The 17,394-nt window shown below is 37.2% G+C and overlaps 1 protein-coding gene across 2 annotated transcripts in view; it reads right to left on the bottom strand.

Annotated features, from left to right (window-relative positions):
* Positions 1–17,394, bottom strand: part of slc24a4 (solute carrier family 24 member 4) — a 29,605-nt gene that overhangs the window by 8,625 nt on the left and 3,586 nt on the right. For both annotated transcript variants that reach the window (XM_020714598.2, XM_004083425.4), the window contains exons 2-10: positions 14,070–14,174; positions 5,420–5,496; positions 3,864–3,938; positions 3,697–3,781; positions 3,499–3,602; positions 2,001–2,075; positions 1,902–1,927; positions 1,774–1,827; positions 485–576 (exon numbers count right to left, since the gene is read on the bottom strand). In XM_020714598.2, coding sequence (XP_020570257.1) covers positions 485–576; positions 1,774–1,827; positions 1,902–1,927; positions 2,001–2,075; positions 3,499–3,602; positions 3,697–3,781; positions 3,864–3,938; positions 5,420–5,496; positions 14,070–14,174 — 693 coding nt within the window. The remainder of the gene's footprint in view (positions 1–484; positions 577–1,773; positions 1,828–1,901; positions 1,928–2,000; positions 2,076–3,498; positions 3,603–3,696; positions 3,782–3,863; positions 3,939–5,419; positions 5,497–14,069; positions 14,175–17,394) is intronic.

Below are 17,394 nucleotides of genomic sequence, written 5' to 3'. Positions count from 1 at the left end.
AGGAAAAGCAAGCAGAAAACACTGCCAGACACACAAACACACACAGCACTGTTGACAACAAGAGCAAGTTAAGCAAGGCTAAGCAGACAGGCATGTTAAAAACAAAAACTGCAGCCAAAAATAAGAGTTAAAGCCTCAGAAAAGTTAAGTCAGATTAGAAGATTTGAAAGTTTAGGAGGCAGGACACAAAAAGGAGTAATGAGACAATTAACCCAAATATAACAAGTGTATATAATGACACAAGGCCCAAGTTTTATTCTACATTCACTCTACAGATTACATAAATTACCAAAAATTGCTTTTTATTTTTAAAGGGTTTGTTAGTTGAAAGGCTTTTAAAAAGTAAAGTCAAAGAGGAAAAAGTTTAAAAGCACAAAGCTTCATAAAAACATTCCAATGGGGCCTCAGCCTGTCTGATTAACCTCACCTGCCAAAAGCAAAGGTGACGACGGGTCGTCATCCCAAATATAGTAACAAGTATTACCATCCTCCATCTCACTGCTGGCTGCAGCATTACCGTTGGCCACATTTTTGTTGGACTTTCCTGTGAAAAACCTTTGCATGCTGGAGTTGAATCTAGAGAGAAGAACCAACATCAAGGTAAAGGTAAGTTTAATGTCTGACTCCGCTTCTTCCATTCCTCAACTCTAGTTCATGTGGAAATCTTAATGAAGACAAAAAAAAGGTGCTATATTGAGCTGGAATAAATTCACTCCTGAAATAAAAATCCAGGCCTTTCTTGGTTACGAGATTTGGGCAAAATTAAGTTGTAGTTCCTTTGGTTGCCAGATGCCGGATGAGACGAGGTAAACAAAGACGTACATGAATCCATTTGTCAGCAAGTGGATGCATCAGAATGGAACGGAATAGAATTTTTGACTCATTTCTAAGTCAAAAGTGTAATTTAATGTGTTAGATGAGAAAAGAAATTGAGCAGTTTTCTGATTATAGTTATGTTTCATCTTAAAATAAGTCAATTCCCAGGTATAAAGCACTATTACTTTAATCTCATTCTTCCTCAGCATTTTGTCTGGCAGCTAGGAAATATGGAGGGAAAATAAAAGCCTGACACCTGAGCCAAAAGAGGTCATATCCGAGCGTGACTGTGCTACATGAAACCCACTCTAGTCCATTTTGGGCCATTTCAGTCAAAATGCACTATTGTAGATATTTTTGGAGAGATGACAGCATATCCTACAGTAAAACACTTATTCCTCCAAACAAGAAAGGCGCAGAGGAATGTGGTTAAGCCCCCCCCCGGAGAGGGAGAAAGATTAACCTCTTCTGGCTGAGTGAGCAGGCAGCCACAGAGCGCAACACACATTACCAGATGGACGACAGCAATGTGGGACAGCCGTTGGCAATTTAGTCAAGTTAGAAGACAACTGTGGTCATGCCTTCACCAAAAAAGTTATTTTTGATTACATTAAAAACATTTTAAAAAGTGTCATAGATTTGGCTAAAATTGTGTTTTGCAGAATGTTCTGAAATATGAGAGACAAACCTTTAGGAATTACAAATTCGATGCTACCACAAACCCTAAAATAAACAGTCAAAGTTCACATTAATTTATAATTTTACAGTCATTTAGTGGAAAATTGTCTCCATCAGACCAGGAACCACGAAAAGAAGAACTTCCGCTGCAGCTATAAAGCATCTTGTGCAAGCAGAGCATCTCCACAAATTCAGATGTTTACATAAGAATACAAGGCTGGATGTTATTCAACAAGCCGTATCAGAGAATTTCTGCATTAAAAAATAAGCAGAACTCACTTCATGACGAGGATGTATCCTGCATACATGACCACCAAAATCAAACTCTCCCACCTGATTAAGAGAAAGACAAGTGAGTCTAAGGCCCATATTTCCCCACTCATATCAAAAGGTTTAAGATAACTTACCAATCTATCTTCTCGTCATAGATGAACTGAAATGTTGGGAAAAAAGCTTTTTAGTTGAGGGTGAATCGGTACAGAGAGCATTTTGATCACAAAACTTACTGCGATCAAAGCCACAACCGACAGGATGTAGTAGAAGGAGTCCCTGAAAACGGCCCACCGAGTCAGCATGACCACCTGAGAAGTCATTTTTAAAGTCAAATGTTTGTCAAAAGATTACCAGAGCTGCCAGCAAAATCCTAGAATCTGCGGAATCTACAAGCAAACTATCCGATTCTTGCAAAAATTTAAAACCCCGTTTTTAGACATTTCACCAGGTTTTAAGTTGTTCCAACTCTTTGCTCTACACCTTTCCAAGCTTTTCTCAAAATCCGCCATCGAGAATCTTTTGTCTCATTAAAGACCGACTCAATCATCTTTTGATCTTTATTGATTATGCCATTTTTAGTCCCAATTTTGTTGTTTGTTTTATCAAACTTTTCCAGGACTTAATTTCAGCAGAGTGGCAGGAGTTCATTAAAAATTCACCTTTCAAGTTGTGAGCAAGGCTGTTGACACAGAGCAGCCCCGCCCCCCTTCCCACCTTAATAGCTTGGATAGTTAATAGCTTAATAGCCTAGACAATAGAAAAACATAATTTAAGACTAAAATACTGAAATAACGTAATTTAAGATACATGAATGAACTTACAGAATTGCTCGGAGAAGTCGCTTCAAATCTCCCAGACAGTTTTTAACAGTGTTCTGCTGGACGGTTTCACCATGCCACTTAATTATTGCATACATTTTTATAGCTGATGGACAAAAAAAATACAGAAAAGCCCCATGCCATTTTATTAAGATTGTAAAAGTGCTTAAGTTGGATTTATACAAGAAGCACAGAAATTTTTGGTTCCGTTTTAAAGATGTTATTCTAAGTTTAATATGAGAAATTTACACTTTGTCAATGATCTTGAAACAAATTTAGATTTATGTTTTAAGAATTAGAGCTACTTTTTATTTTATGAGGATTTATTAAGATGGGCTGCCTTGTAGCAAGATTGTATTCTCACTTTATTCTAAAATTAACCATTTTAACTTATACCATTAGTTTTGTCACTAATCAAAATGAATTAAGATGCATGTGCTTGGAACTAGCACAAAATCCTAATTATTGGGTGTATATCATTAAATTTAAAGTAATTCCAACAGTTAGCTTTTTTAGCTTATTTACGCATATTTGAATGCTTGTGTGGAACTCAGTTTCTAGATTTTACATCTTAAGATTTCCAATCAAGTAAAAATGACTTGCTTCATGGACAGAATTTTACTACTTTCTAGTGAATTTCTTCCTTAAGATTGGTGTTCGTTTCCCATTTGTTGGCCATCTATTTTTTATGCAGACATAGCATTTCCCAAAAAGCTAAAAGTCCCGACGCTCAAAATTCACAAGTGATTTCAAGTTAGATCATTTGCTTGATGTTTTACATTCTGTAATCTCTGCTGCTTTGTTTGCCCCACTTGATTTTATTTCAGATGCTTCAGCACAGCAAGAAACTTTTCATACGTGTTATGGCCAAAAATAAAACAAACTGAAACAGCAGTAAGTGTGACTCGCGCACCTGTCCTGCAAAGATCCCACAGACACCAATGATGCATAGGATGTTAAAAACCGCTGAGCCAACGATGGTCCCCACCCCGACATCGCCATGGGTGATGAAGACACCTGCACATACGGAGGCAACCATTCAGAACTGGTGGCGACACAGACCTTCGTTTGTGCACACGCCGTTTGAAGCCACAGCGTATTGGCACCGTACCAATGACGGACGCAAAAAGCTCTGGTGCTGAACTGCCAGCTGCCATGAACGTGGCTCCTGCCACATCTTCACTCAGGTCTAGTTTCTACAAAAAAGGAGGAAACAAATGAATTAAACAAGCACTGTCAGTGCACCTCACAGATAAAACCCATAAACTTTAGTTGTACCTCACAGATTTTCTCCAGTGATGTAACAAAGTATTCATCACATGTTATTGCAAGGGCCAGGAACATGTAGAGAGTCTGCAGAATCACAAGAACATTTCTGTTAACCATTTATAAATACAGATAAAGTTAAGAATATGCAATCTTCCACCATTAAAAAAAATGAGGAAAAAACCCAGAAGATTATTTGAATATCTGAAAACAAATCCATCAGTTGTAGATGAGGAGTGACATCATCAGGCCCAGCCTCTTCTGCAGGCATGCTCTGCTCTATGCTAACCACAGGGGGCAGCAGAGGACTGTTGCTGCAACTGAGCGCTTGCCTTCTACCCTCTGAACAGTGTGATCAGGACAACACAAAGTCGTGTTCACAAGTTAACAAGGTGTACTTTACTGTATTATTGCTCAAATATTAATTTTTGACAGACCTGAACACAAGAATTGTGATCTCAAGCAAGAAAAGCCAAACAAGAGGTTTAAAAAAATGATCCAAATGAGTGAAATTTATTGTAATATGTAAGACAGATGTTTAAGATCCAAACGGAGGCAAGTTTAGAGTTCTGGCACATTTTTTTCCTCAAGATGTGTTTTTAACCACAAAAAGGGGACCACAGAATCCATTTCAGATATTTTACTGTTACGCTGATGTCACCATGGGTTGTGGGTTAATCCAATGTGAAGAGGTTATAAATCCACACATTTAAGAATTTCAGGTTACACTTGTGGTCAAGTGTGGACAAAAGTTTTTTTATCTTGCTTAAAGCCAGTGAAAACAGTCTTCAGAATCACACATATTTAAACCGGTACTAAAAATAAAGAAGTTTTATTTATTGATGAAGCTTTCAACATGGACTCTTCTGAAGACTGTTTCAGACACACACCACACAAATCAGACTGACATACTGAGTTTTAGTTTGCCACAAAGTGGATGCAACATTTTTTTTTTTTTTTTTTAAAACACAGGGACACAAAGGATTGCTCCAATTTTTCCTCTTTAATGGATCACATCATGTCCGGGTAAACCAGTAATCCATGGTTAACACTACATAACAATCCCTGTTAGATGTGGATATCATCAGGGAGGTGCCCTTACAGTGATGCGTCACGAGTTTCATACAAGATAACCTAGAAAAAGAGTCTGAGAAGAGTGCATTTCTAATTTATGAAATTCCAGAAGCAGTACATTTTGCAAGAAGCAAAAATTTGGAAAACATGTATGCAGCAGATTGAGGTTAAGGTGTTCTTTAAATGTCCTGGCACTAGGAAAATGTAGAGTCGAGGGTCATGCATGTGAAACAGTATAGCAGTTTGCCTGGTTTGATTTTAAAACTCTGGGATTACTGACACACACTCGTCAACTTAAATTTACATCATTTGTCCAGAAATTGATTTAGATCGATCAGAGCAGCAATCAATTTTACACACATCCAGAACATCATTTTGGACCCTTTTCCAATTGACTTAACAGCCTTTATAGGGCACTTTTTTTTTTAAAGCAGAACCATCAAGTTTGCTGACAACTGAAACATATCTGCCCTCCATCACGTCACATCTCTTACCGCCACAATGTGCAGCAGAACAGCTCCACTCTTCCGTTCAGCGTTGGAGAAAAGGTCTTCAGGGAACTCGTGTATTCCTGAGGAAAGAAGAAATGTCAGGGTCACCTCACATCAGCTTCATGGCTGGAAGGTGCATACGTCTCCACACCACGCCCTCAAGGAGTTCAACTTCCTGACAGGGATTGAATTTTGAGAGACAGGTCTGACATGTCCAGTTGGTCCTGAAGACTTCACCTTTATGGTTCCCATCTTTCACTTCTTTTCAGTAAACCAAATAAAACTAATGTTTAGGTCAAAGGCATATAAAGTATAAGCATTTAGAGTATTCAACAGTCCTATTTTGGCGTCTCATCCATCATTCAGAGCTCCACCTGGAGCACGCAGTGATCAACCAACACCCCACGCACCTGGCTGAAGACGGGGGGGCCGGCCCTTTCCCCGCCACGTGAGCCGGCATCTGTGGGGAGTTGCTGGCTCAGAACCCAAAATTACCAAAGCTTCTGCCAAAAATAACTGCACCTTGATCAACTGGGATGTTGTCATCTTCACATGAAACTTTGTTTTTGACTTTAACAATAACAATAATAATAACAATAATAATAATATTAGTAGCCTCTAGGTAAAACCTTCCAGGGAGTAATGGATTAAAACACATTGGCTTCTAGATTCAGACTGAATACACCTGATCCAAATAATCAGCAGCAACCAGGGAAGGGGCTTCTGGGACAACAAGCATGACTGCTGCTCTTTGACATTCAGGGTGGAGGTCACTCAGTCAAAGAATCTGATGTCAAACACTTCTATTCAGGTTTTGTTTTGTTTGTTTTAAATGAAAGCCAGCTAATCAAGGAATAGCTGCCCCAATTTTAGAACCCTACATTTTAATGCAATTCTGCACCAACTTTAGAATGATCATCACTAGAAAAAAAAAAATTACAAAATAGATGCGCTGCAAGTTTGTTTCGTTTTAACATCGTGGCAGAAATGCTTAAAGAACAAAGCATTATAGATAAAAATCAACCTCTCCTAGTTGTCTGCATTAAATTTGAAAGAGTTGCATGTATAAACACTATCTAGTAAGCTCCAAATGACAAAAATGTAAGAGCTGAACCTGACGTTTGTAAGGTTTTACTTTAGATCATTTACTCGCAAACTTATCATCCCGTCTGTTTTCAACGTTCTAGAATCTGAAAATTGTTTGAATGTTAAAACACTTTCAGATTTGATCAAAATGCTGACAGTAGCTTTAATGTTTATTAATTCAAGTTAGACAATACCAAGGTAATAAAGAATACTGCAGTAAAATTGGCTCTGTTATATAATTTGTGACTTCAGAACAAAAATTTTAGAATTGATAAAGTGTTTGACAAAAATGTTTAAAAACATCAAGTCCTTGAAATTACCAAAGTTTTGTCTGTGAAAAGCAGGAGGGTGGACCAATGACTTACTGTACCAAGTGTACCATAACTCTCACTTGAAAAGAAAATTCATTTTTGAGCAAAATAAATGCAGGATTTCAAACACTATAAAGCCGAATAATATATAGGACATAAGAAAAAGAAATTCACCAGATGTCTATAATGTAAAAATACATACCAATTCCACCAACTGGTGTTCTTGTGGGTCTTTTAATGCATTTAAAATCTCAACTGTATCAATTTCTACAGGTGAAGCTTCTAAAAAAAACAAAAAAATAAATCATTAGAAATTGAGAAAGATCGTCTGGAATCACCTCACAGCCCCATATACCACCTCTGCAAGATTCATCACCTCTGTTGTCATAGAGGTCAGACAGGGCAGAAATGTGCTTCCATGGTGCTTTTCTCCACACAAGGACAGAACAGGACAAATGCAGAAATGATCCATCTCAAATGAGATGGATCAAATTTATAACCACATCGCACAACAGAGTTGATCTGTAGCTGAAACGGCGCATTGTCCTCTCTAGAGTTTGGCCGAACAAGAAGTCCATCTCAATTTAGAGCAGACATCTTAACTTTAAAGACAAAAAGAGAAAAGTGTCACTTTTGTGACTTTAGGGGTAAAAAAAACGATACTCTAGAAACAGTAAAAGTTTGTTTTCGGTTTACCTTTTAAACAAAAATAAAGCTTAAAGACAACGGGAGGCGAAGTGTTCCCTCACTATGGATTCTTTTTCACTGACATGCTTCTAAGCCGAGTTTCAAAGAGCAGTCATTGAGACCAGGTGTCCTGTTGAATTTCTCATATATCCCTGCCACACCAATCACTGAATTGGGTGTATTTTGCCAAAATCAAACCTGCAAGGACAGAGTTGATTAAAAGAAAAAAACAGCAGGACAGCAGCCCTCCTAAAAACTGCAGTTTGACAGCTGTGTGAAACACACATATAAGTGTGCAGAACTTTAGAAAAATGGAGTCCCATGATCTCAGCACATTCCTGACACATTTAGAATAAATGCAAGTGAATGGTATGTTTGGAGAGGTTGCTATGACGTCAAACAACAAGAGCACAAGTGCGTTTTGTAAAACAAACCACAAGACGTCTAAAACAACGTCCTGCAGATTGAGGCACTGAATTAGAGTTTTCTAAATTAAAGCGCAGTGACTCAAGGAGTTGTCTGAAACACCAAGCTAAACATGTGGTTTGGATCCCTCAAAGGTCTAAAGGTTAAAAATCAATATAGAAGACAGAAACCTGAACAAGAAGCAAGATTTCCTCAAATGCCATCCTCTCAAAGTTCTAGTCGTCACAAGATCAACCAGGAGGATTCTTTTAAAAACATTCAACTGCCTGAAGTCACAGTTCAAAATGCCAGGCCAGTCTAGACTATTAAAATTAGATTCCCCATTAAAAGACTTTTTTTAATACTAAAATCACAACTTTTTTCAGATCCCATTATTTAATTTATTTAGGAATTAAAAACAGAAAAAGAAACCAAAAGATGACGAATTTCTTTTTTTAAGTATTCCTCTGCTGATGCAGAGATGATCAAAATGTAAACAAATGCAAATGTGCTTTAAACCATTACATAAATCTTATAAAAGATGCTTTTTATAAATCTTGGAACCCTGTATTGATTTTAGGCTTTTTTTTAAATGACGTTTTAAATGACTTCACAGCTGAATAGTTCTTTCAAAGCAAAATACTAGTTTATCTGAAAATAAAAAAGTATCCACCCATTTAGAAAACACTCCCCCCCCCCCCCCAAGATGTTAGACTGAGAAAGACCATACCACCCCCCCCCCCCAAAAAAAGCTTTTGAATTAATCTTACTACCCAATGATTGGTCGCCAGGAAAAAAGTGCCAGTTGATCAATCAAAACAAGAATTCTGATGTTACAACTTGTGATTGTAGATCTGTGTGTGGGCACTTTTTGCCATTTTCATTTTTGCATTTTTTTTCTCATCTGCACAAGTTTTGTTTGCAGACACAGAACATCATTGCAAATTACTTTTGAAAGGAATTGTCTTCACAGCACATGGAGTAACGGGAACAAGCTTTCAAAATCAAAGCCCATTTCAAATAACCAAGCTGCCATCTGCACGTGGTTGTTGCTTTTATCCGGATCCAACTGATGTTCATTTCTCAGTTTTGCTCAATTTTAAAAAGTCTTCTCGGGTGACCTTTAAATATACCAAATCCAGAAAATACCAGCCAAAATCTTCGAGGCCAATACGTAATTCTGCAATATTCCAGATAACATTGATTATATTACTGTGGAGTTCGAGTTGTACCATGGATTACAAGCCATCTGTTTTCACTTTGACAATGACTGGTCAGACTGTTCAGCCAGAGACAATACTCTACTTTCCTGAACTTCATGGACAAAGTGGTGTAACAATAATTTAAAAAAAAAAAAAAAAAAATCAACTTGATGTTTGAAAAGCCAACCAAAAAAGGTAAATACAAATACTGGGACAAAGATGTTTTAACGGATACTGCCTTCTGTCACAACTGTGGACCAGCCAGGTCATTAACAGAGTACGATTGACACTCTAGTACAGCAGTCAAGGGACCTTTCAGAGGGAATGATTCCTCTGGGTCATCATTAGCCCATTAGATAATTGGCTTGCTGCAGTAGACATCAGCAAGCAGAGCCCGTGACTGCTATTCATGCAAACAGGACGACAATGCAATCAGACTTATGGATGATCTCTGGGTCACGCAGAAGCATTAAGTTATGGAGAGTGCAACCCTCAATAGCAAAAACGCACTTTGGCACATCTAGCCTCCATTCTCCCATATGTTAAAACATCACATGGTCACAGAAAGCGTGCAATTTTACCTGCATAAACAAAATAATGGAGCTCATTACAGTTGAAGCATGAATTCCCACCAGACTTTGAAAGACTACTAGTTGGACTGCTGGTGCATCAGAAGACCCCTGAATCAATAATGTGGTCCTAAACTTTCCCGTCTATACAGAGCTAAAAGCATTCAGAGCAGAATTCACTGGAGGGAAAAAGAAAATAACTTAAGTCCTACTCCAATCATCTTTTGATGTATTGTAAAAGTGGTCCCAGTGGTCTTTTAACTATGATTACACCGTTTTTTGCCAAAAAAGAAAAACCTGTGAAGTTTTCAAGGACATAATTTCTACAGAGAGTCAAAAAGGCACACTTACAAAGCTATTTTTTAATGACATTTGTGCCTTATGATCAGGAGCACCATATATATGAATGATTTCTGGTTGTTTTATATGATAAAGCGAGAGGCCTGAGAGGTTCACGACGCTGTCATGATGCTTGGTTGAGTTTTATTGTGAATTTGCTAAGGCGGCTAATGTGCAAACGGCTTTTTCTGGAAATACTGTGATTGACAGAGCTAATGTGAACTAAAAAAAAAAACAACAAGAAAGTCTGATGGACTTCTCTTGTCTCGATTATGCGCCTTATGACATTTAAAAAAATAAAAATAATTCATGGATTCTGCGCCTTATAATCTGGTGCACCAAATGGTTTGGAAAATACATTAGAAATTTCATTAGAAATTTGTCTGAGTTGTTGATGAGACTGTTGGCGGGGAGCAACCCCGCCCCCCTTCCCCTCCCTGTTGCTTACACACACACACACACACACACACACACACACACACACACACACACACACACACACACACACACACACACACACCACACACACACACACACACACACACACACACACCACACACACACACACACACACACACACACACACACACACACACACACACACACACACACACACACACACACACACACACCACACACACACACACACACACACACACACACACACACACAACACACACACACACACACACACACACACACACACACACACACACACCACACACACACACACACAACACACACACACCACACACCACACACACACCCACACACACACACACACACACACACCACACACACACACAACACACAACACACACACACACACACACACACACACACACACACACACACAAGCCAACCGCCCCTCACAACCCAACATTAGCGTTGCAACAAAAAGGCGAGAAATATTGGAGCAATCCAGCCATAAAGTTTTGAGCCAGTTGTCGGCTCCAATGAGGAAACTGAAGGCCAACGTGGATCTGGTCTTCTTCAATAGGATGCATCAGAATAAAGCGAAGCCGGGAGCTTATGGTCACAAATACGATCTTTTTCCAACTGCATTTTTCTTTCTGCTCCCGATTCACAATTAGTTGAATAAAATACTCTCAGTTTGAAGCTTAATTTTCTTTCCAAATATCCTCCATTATCAGAAAAGTCACAAGAAAAAAAATCGTCATTGAAGTGAGTCTTTAACAGATGCAAAGTTGAGGCACAAATGAGGTTCAGTGTTGCCTATGATCCACTCCTTAATGCTCCATCTTAGGTGTCCCCCACAAGAAAATAATTCATTTTATTGCTCCTGGTAAACTGCTGCACAACTTCTTTACCGTCATGTTTTCGATCATTCAAATTCATTACAAAATGTTTGTTTTTTCCCCAACCATATCTAAATAACCCACTGATGTCTGCTGACAGTTTACTGCAATCTCAACAAGATATTCTTCTTTGTAGTCATTCTCCACCCTCAGCTTCAGTCAAGGCCTTTAAATCATTCAAGAGGCTGTTGGACACGGCTTTTGTGACATGCAGATCATTTAGCATGCTGAGCTTAAGGCTAATGTGCTGCATTAAATAAGGGTAGACACGTAAGAAAGAACTGAATTTTTTATTGAATTTTAAAACTTTTAAGCCATTTTCTTTGTTAACATGTGCAAACCATCATCTAAGGAATAACATGGGTTCCACTTTATTTTTCTGTATTAAAAACCTTTAGATTTATTCTGTGCCAACTCCCAAATTAGCAATCTTATTTGAATACCATTTGTCCACTAAAGTTCATTACATTTACACAAAGTTGTGCAACTTTTTAAATCAGTTTAAAAAATAAACTCAAATTTAATAAACTGTTTTACACATAAGATCAATGGAATATTTGTACATTTAAATTCTATATAGATGCACAGAAAAACAAATATGACTTCTAGTTGAGGGGTGTGAAAAGTCCATTTTTAACTGAAGTGCTCATGTTGACAGTCATTTACTAGTTGAATGATTCAGTGTTGAATGATTTAGAGCCACTCCTTCACTAAAACAGCCTGAAATTAATTAGAAGTGTTGGTTTTCCTACGTCACTGCATGTTCAAACTAAAGCAGTGTGGAGAAGTTGCAGTTTTATTTTCTAAAGCTCAAGTTGTTGCAAGCCTGCTTAATGGAAGAACTTATATCTAAATGATAAGAATTGCTTCAAACAAAAGGCACATGTGCCGCACAGAGCACGGGAGAAGAAAAAAAAAAGTAGTTATTTCATCAGTTTAGGCGCTCATAAGTCTATGTCTGCTCACAAGACTCTGTCATATGATCAGCTTATCGAGAAAAGGCAGAGAAGGGGGGGGACAATAGGCCCATATAAAACAAATGTCATGTTCAGCTTGGTGTGATTTGTGCCAAGTCTTTAAAATAGAAAACATTAATTATACTTTAATAATTACAAGTAACAATTACTTCATTAGAGACTCTGCTCTCTCAGACCATGACAACAATGTCCGCAAGAACAAAGATTTCACAGTGCACTTGCAACGGATTAGCTTAAAAATGAAGTGCATCCTAAATATTCCATCCCAATTATTAACTGTAGAGCTCACCTTTATTTTTTAAACTGCACAATACAAGGTAAAAACTATTCAGCAAGAAGAAGTGGCCGCACGATAAAGGAAGGGGCTCAGAACGACTTTCAGCCCCTCCAGCTTTGTTCCCAGTGAATCATTCAGGGTCACGAGGCTCATGCGAGTATGTTTGAAGATCAGGGTGAGTCAGACCGAAACATTTTAATAAAAACTAGACATCTAGAAAGAATGAGTCTTTGTTAACCCTTTACATGATGTTTAGTTACTTAAAAAGGCTTTGATTGCATTGGTTACACTCCAGTTATGTTGCAGTAATTATTTGATATATTTAAAAAATGAGGAATAAAAAAATAAAAAAGGGGTACCAAAATAGACAAGGTTAAAAAACCTCAGTTGTGATTTATAATTAAAACTATTTTGTACAGTAAAACAATAAAACTAAGTAGAAATAAATCAAAAGCTGGCAAATGTGCAGTTTGCAAGGAGGATTCTTTAAAAAGGAATTTTGCTTAAGGTTAACAATTTCCACATTTTAAAATCATTGAAAGATTATTCGCTGTGGTGATGTGCCGAAAGGTTAATCACTCTAAAAATGTAAACTATTTGATTGTCACTTTACTTGTTCGTTTCCCTGAATTCCATCATTTTTTATTCTTACATATTTTATTCTGGCAGGGTACTTCCAAAATGCAGAACCATCAAGTATTTTAGCAGGTCAAACAGTTCTGGACATCCCAAACTTTCATGACACGACCTTGTGTTGATCTTATAGGACAAATAAGGCCTCATTTATTCATTCATTCATTATAAAAGAATTGAAAGGTTTTTTTTTATTTAATTTTAAATTTTTTCCACTGTTAAAAATCAATTTTGGTTTAGTAAAAAATAAAAAAATAAAAATGAAAAAAATAAAAATCGTTTTGCCATTGTGGTAACCAATAACCACATGAAGTTTTGTTTTGGGATTTTTCTTTGAATTTTAATGATATTCAAACGATTACATTTAAACCCAGATTAAGACTTTTTTTTTATAATTTATATGTATTTTATATTAAAGCCTTTTCTCATTTCATTGTATTTTCTTAAATACTTAAATTAAATAAAGTGCGCCAAAAACCAACACTTTCCATGCAACGTCACGTTCCTCCTTGAATGCATCATTTACCATGACCAGGCTTTTTTGATGCCCTCGTTTCAACTCTTGGGTTCCTGGGGTAGAGGTTGGTGATGGCGCCTGGAGTCTGAAGTGCTCAATACATTTTGAGAGACTTTGACACAGATTATGCAATCGATACATTTATGAGACTGTTACAAAACAACTCCCACGGCAAAAACTTTTCTCTTCAGCGGCTGAAAACCAAACCGGATGCGATATGCCTTCAGTCAATGTCACACTGCGTTTTCCCTCCATGGGGCCGTGTTTTGGACAAATGCATATTTTTTACCATCTCCTTAATGTGAGACTTTAGAAGTTAAAAGTAACATACCTGGCTCTGAGCAGTTCTTTGGCTCCGTCTCATTTTCCGACAATGCCAACAGTCGTCTCCCCAAGTGATCGAGGTCTGGATGTCCCTTAACCGCCATACCGTACCCTTAAAAAACAAAAAGATGATTAATAAATAGTTGAAGCATTTAGGTTTACATATAAGAACCACAGCATGTTGGAGAGAAACACCCCAGCAGCAATCCTTAAGTGACAAAAAACAAAAAAAAATAAAACATTAAAACTCCATTTTCTAAATCAAAGGCAAGATGGCTGCTGTTGCCAAGCAGGTTTCACGACCCCCAAGCATCCATGATGCTGATTACTTCAAACAAGGGTTTGCTGTTTTTTTTAATCCCTTAAAAGTTCATGTTTATAGAAATACAACATTTTTTTATCCAAGCAGCAACTAGAATGCATCAGAATGCAGCTGTTCCATTATGTTCAGAGGGGGTGGGGGGGGGGGTCATTTTTCATTAAACTCGTTTTAAGCCTCTAATAAGGACACGAGGAAAAAATAAAAAAAAGGATAAAAATAAAATAGAAATTGTCAAACGAGTCATGCATTTGGGAAAAATTTAATGAACAGCGTTCCCTTTAGCAGTTTTTATAAAAAGTTTAAATGAAAAAGCTGAAATGTAAAAGACTAGAAACTATCAATAATAATAATAACAACAATAATAATAACAGTAAAAATAATGATAGATTAGATTCATCTGCGCTTTTCCAGACGCTCAAAGCGCTTACAGTGTGTCCATTATTCATTCACTCCTCATTCATACTTGGTGATGGTAAGCTATGGTTGGAGCCACAGCTAACCTGGGCCAGACTGACAGAGGCGTGGCTGCCAGTTCGCGCCTACGGCCCCTCTGACCATCACCCGGATCATTCATACACATGCACACTACTATTAATGTCTACAATTTAATAATTTTTAAAAACAATTTAAAAAGCTGTATTTGTGCGACCAGACAAATTTTAGGGATAAACCATAATGGTTTAAGGCAGGGGTCAGCAACCTGGGGCTACGGAGCCTCATAAGGCCCTTCTGGGGGGGGGGGATAAAAATAAAAAAAGCTGACATTTTGAATACATAGATTTAGTATTTTTGGTTATTTTGCTTCAGTTAAGATTTATTAAGTTTAATCTACTGTTAGAATGCTTTACATGTTTTAATACATTTAAAGCACACATTCTCTGCGTCACAGTACTGTAAAGATATTTTTTAATGGATTCTACACGAATGTTGTTCTGTTTTATATTCCATAGTAAAAGGAGAAAAAGGGATAAAAAACCAGAGAAAATGTCATGTTTGACTTGAATTCATTGCCTTTTCTAATTCAAGTAAATCTGCTGCAGGAGAATCTTTAAACTCAGGGTGCATTTTATTTTGAAAGGAACGTCTGCGCTGCTGTTAAAAGCAAAACAAGCTAAAAAAAAAGACAAATAAAAAAATTAAACCTTTTTCAATTCAATTTTTGTAAATGTTTAAAAACTTCATTTTATAAATGAGTGGCTTGATGGTCACAAACACCGAAAGAAAGTATTTTGTGAGCTAAACTTTTTGGGTGTTGCTGGGTTTTGTTCAAAAGGAATGAACACAAGTGGCTCTTCTGGTGTCAAAGATTGCAGACTTCGTGTTTAAGGGCAACGGGTTGAGTCAGATTTCAAGAGTTAGCATTTATTTTTCCAAGGATTTATGCTAAAAGAGTTAAATTTCAGTACATTTGGGAAATAGGTTTGTACAGTTGAGTTTTTTCAGAAAGACACATTTTCATCTGCAAACTAAAAGAAAAAGGGTGTGGTTCCTTACCACATGAGGAAACCACACCAATAACAAGGGATTGCTTTCGTTTGGTAACGTCTTACTAAAGTGTGTCACAATAAAATGCAACATCAATACCTTTAAAAGAATGTAGTTTGCCAACTCTTATGGCTTTCCAAAACAAATCATAGCAAATAAAAATCCACTTAGGAGTCATTTGTTTCTAAGACAATTTAAATTGGTACTGCTCTTGTTCTGTTGAGCAAAAATCTAAGTCAAGCCAGAAATTTAGTAGACTTGCCTGAAACTGTATTTCAAGCATACTGACAGAAATTTAATTAACCGGCTTTCCATCAAACAGTTCAACAGCCTGAAAATCAGCAGGCACTGTATAAACAGATTATACGCAGGCGACCTCAGCAGCTTCCCACAGCACTCCAGTGTGGAGACCAAACCCTCCGGGTCAGGACTCCAGTCTGGTCTTACTAACCAGCTCAGTTTCACTCTTCTACTTTTGGCTTCTCAGATCTACTTGGCAACGTTTACTGGACAGAATCTGATTCTTCTGCTTGATACCTGGGTCGCTGGGATCGGTTTGAGCGCCAAACATGCAGACTTGTGCCAAGATTAGCAAACTGGATTAGACGACCACATTTTAATTATTGGAAAACTGTCAATCAGAATGCAATTTGTATTGGTTGTCAAATGTGGAACCACATGCAACAGTTTCCTTGAAAACAGAAAAACAAAAACAACGCATATTTGTGTGCCTGCAGGAGCTACCACAGTCTTGCTGCTATGCACTCGTAGTTCTGTCAGCTCCTCTGGGCAGGTTTGGGGAGGAAAGAAAAGTGGGAGCAGCAGCCCATGGTGAAAATTACATTACCAAGTTATGCTTAAGGCTTGCAAGTTGTCCCATTTTAAAAAATGTTTGCATTTTATTACCATGAAGGCACAACTTTACAGAAATGAGAAATTGTTATTCATCTTCGATCTAGAATGGACAATAGTGTTTGCGCAGATTTAGTAAAACAAGATTGTGCCAAGTGACTAAGGGGACTAACACTTTTTAAACCTATTTTCAAGTAAGAGTTGTTTAAAACTGACTTATTTCTAAAAACAAAGTTTGAAATAACTTCATGCAACATCAAAAATATCCAAATACCATTGCATTATTGAAAAATAAATTAATTTGAGTTGATAAATGTGTAAATTCTTTATTGCTTTGACTACAATGCTTGAAATAAAAAATAAAATAATTCTACTTTGCAAAAAAACTAAAAGATAATTGATTTTTTTAATACAATATAAAAGGCTGACTACAAAATAAGCAAAAAGAAAATTAGACAAAGATTAATGAGGAACCATAGTTTTCCTTATTTTTGTCAGAATATAAAGTCTCTGGTTTAAAACAAAACAAAATCTATAAATAAAAAAAAAAAAACTTGAGCAACTGATGAAATGGATGAGTAGGGAAATGTATAAAGACAAAACTGTCCAGATGCCATGACTCAACTTAAGGACAGCATCTCCTGGAGAAATGAAAGGCTTCAGCAACAAATTG

The sequence above is a fragment of the Oryzias latipes genome, chromosome 24, assembly GCF_002234675.1.
Source record: "Oryzias latipes chromosome 24, ASM223467v1".
Lineage (NCBI taxonomy): Eukaryota > Metazoa > Chordata > Actinopteri > Beloniformes > Adrianichthyidae > Oryzias > Oryzias latipes.
Note: the sequence above shows the minus strand (reverse complement) of the source record. Positions and strands in the feature narration are given on the sequence as shown.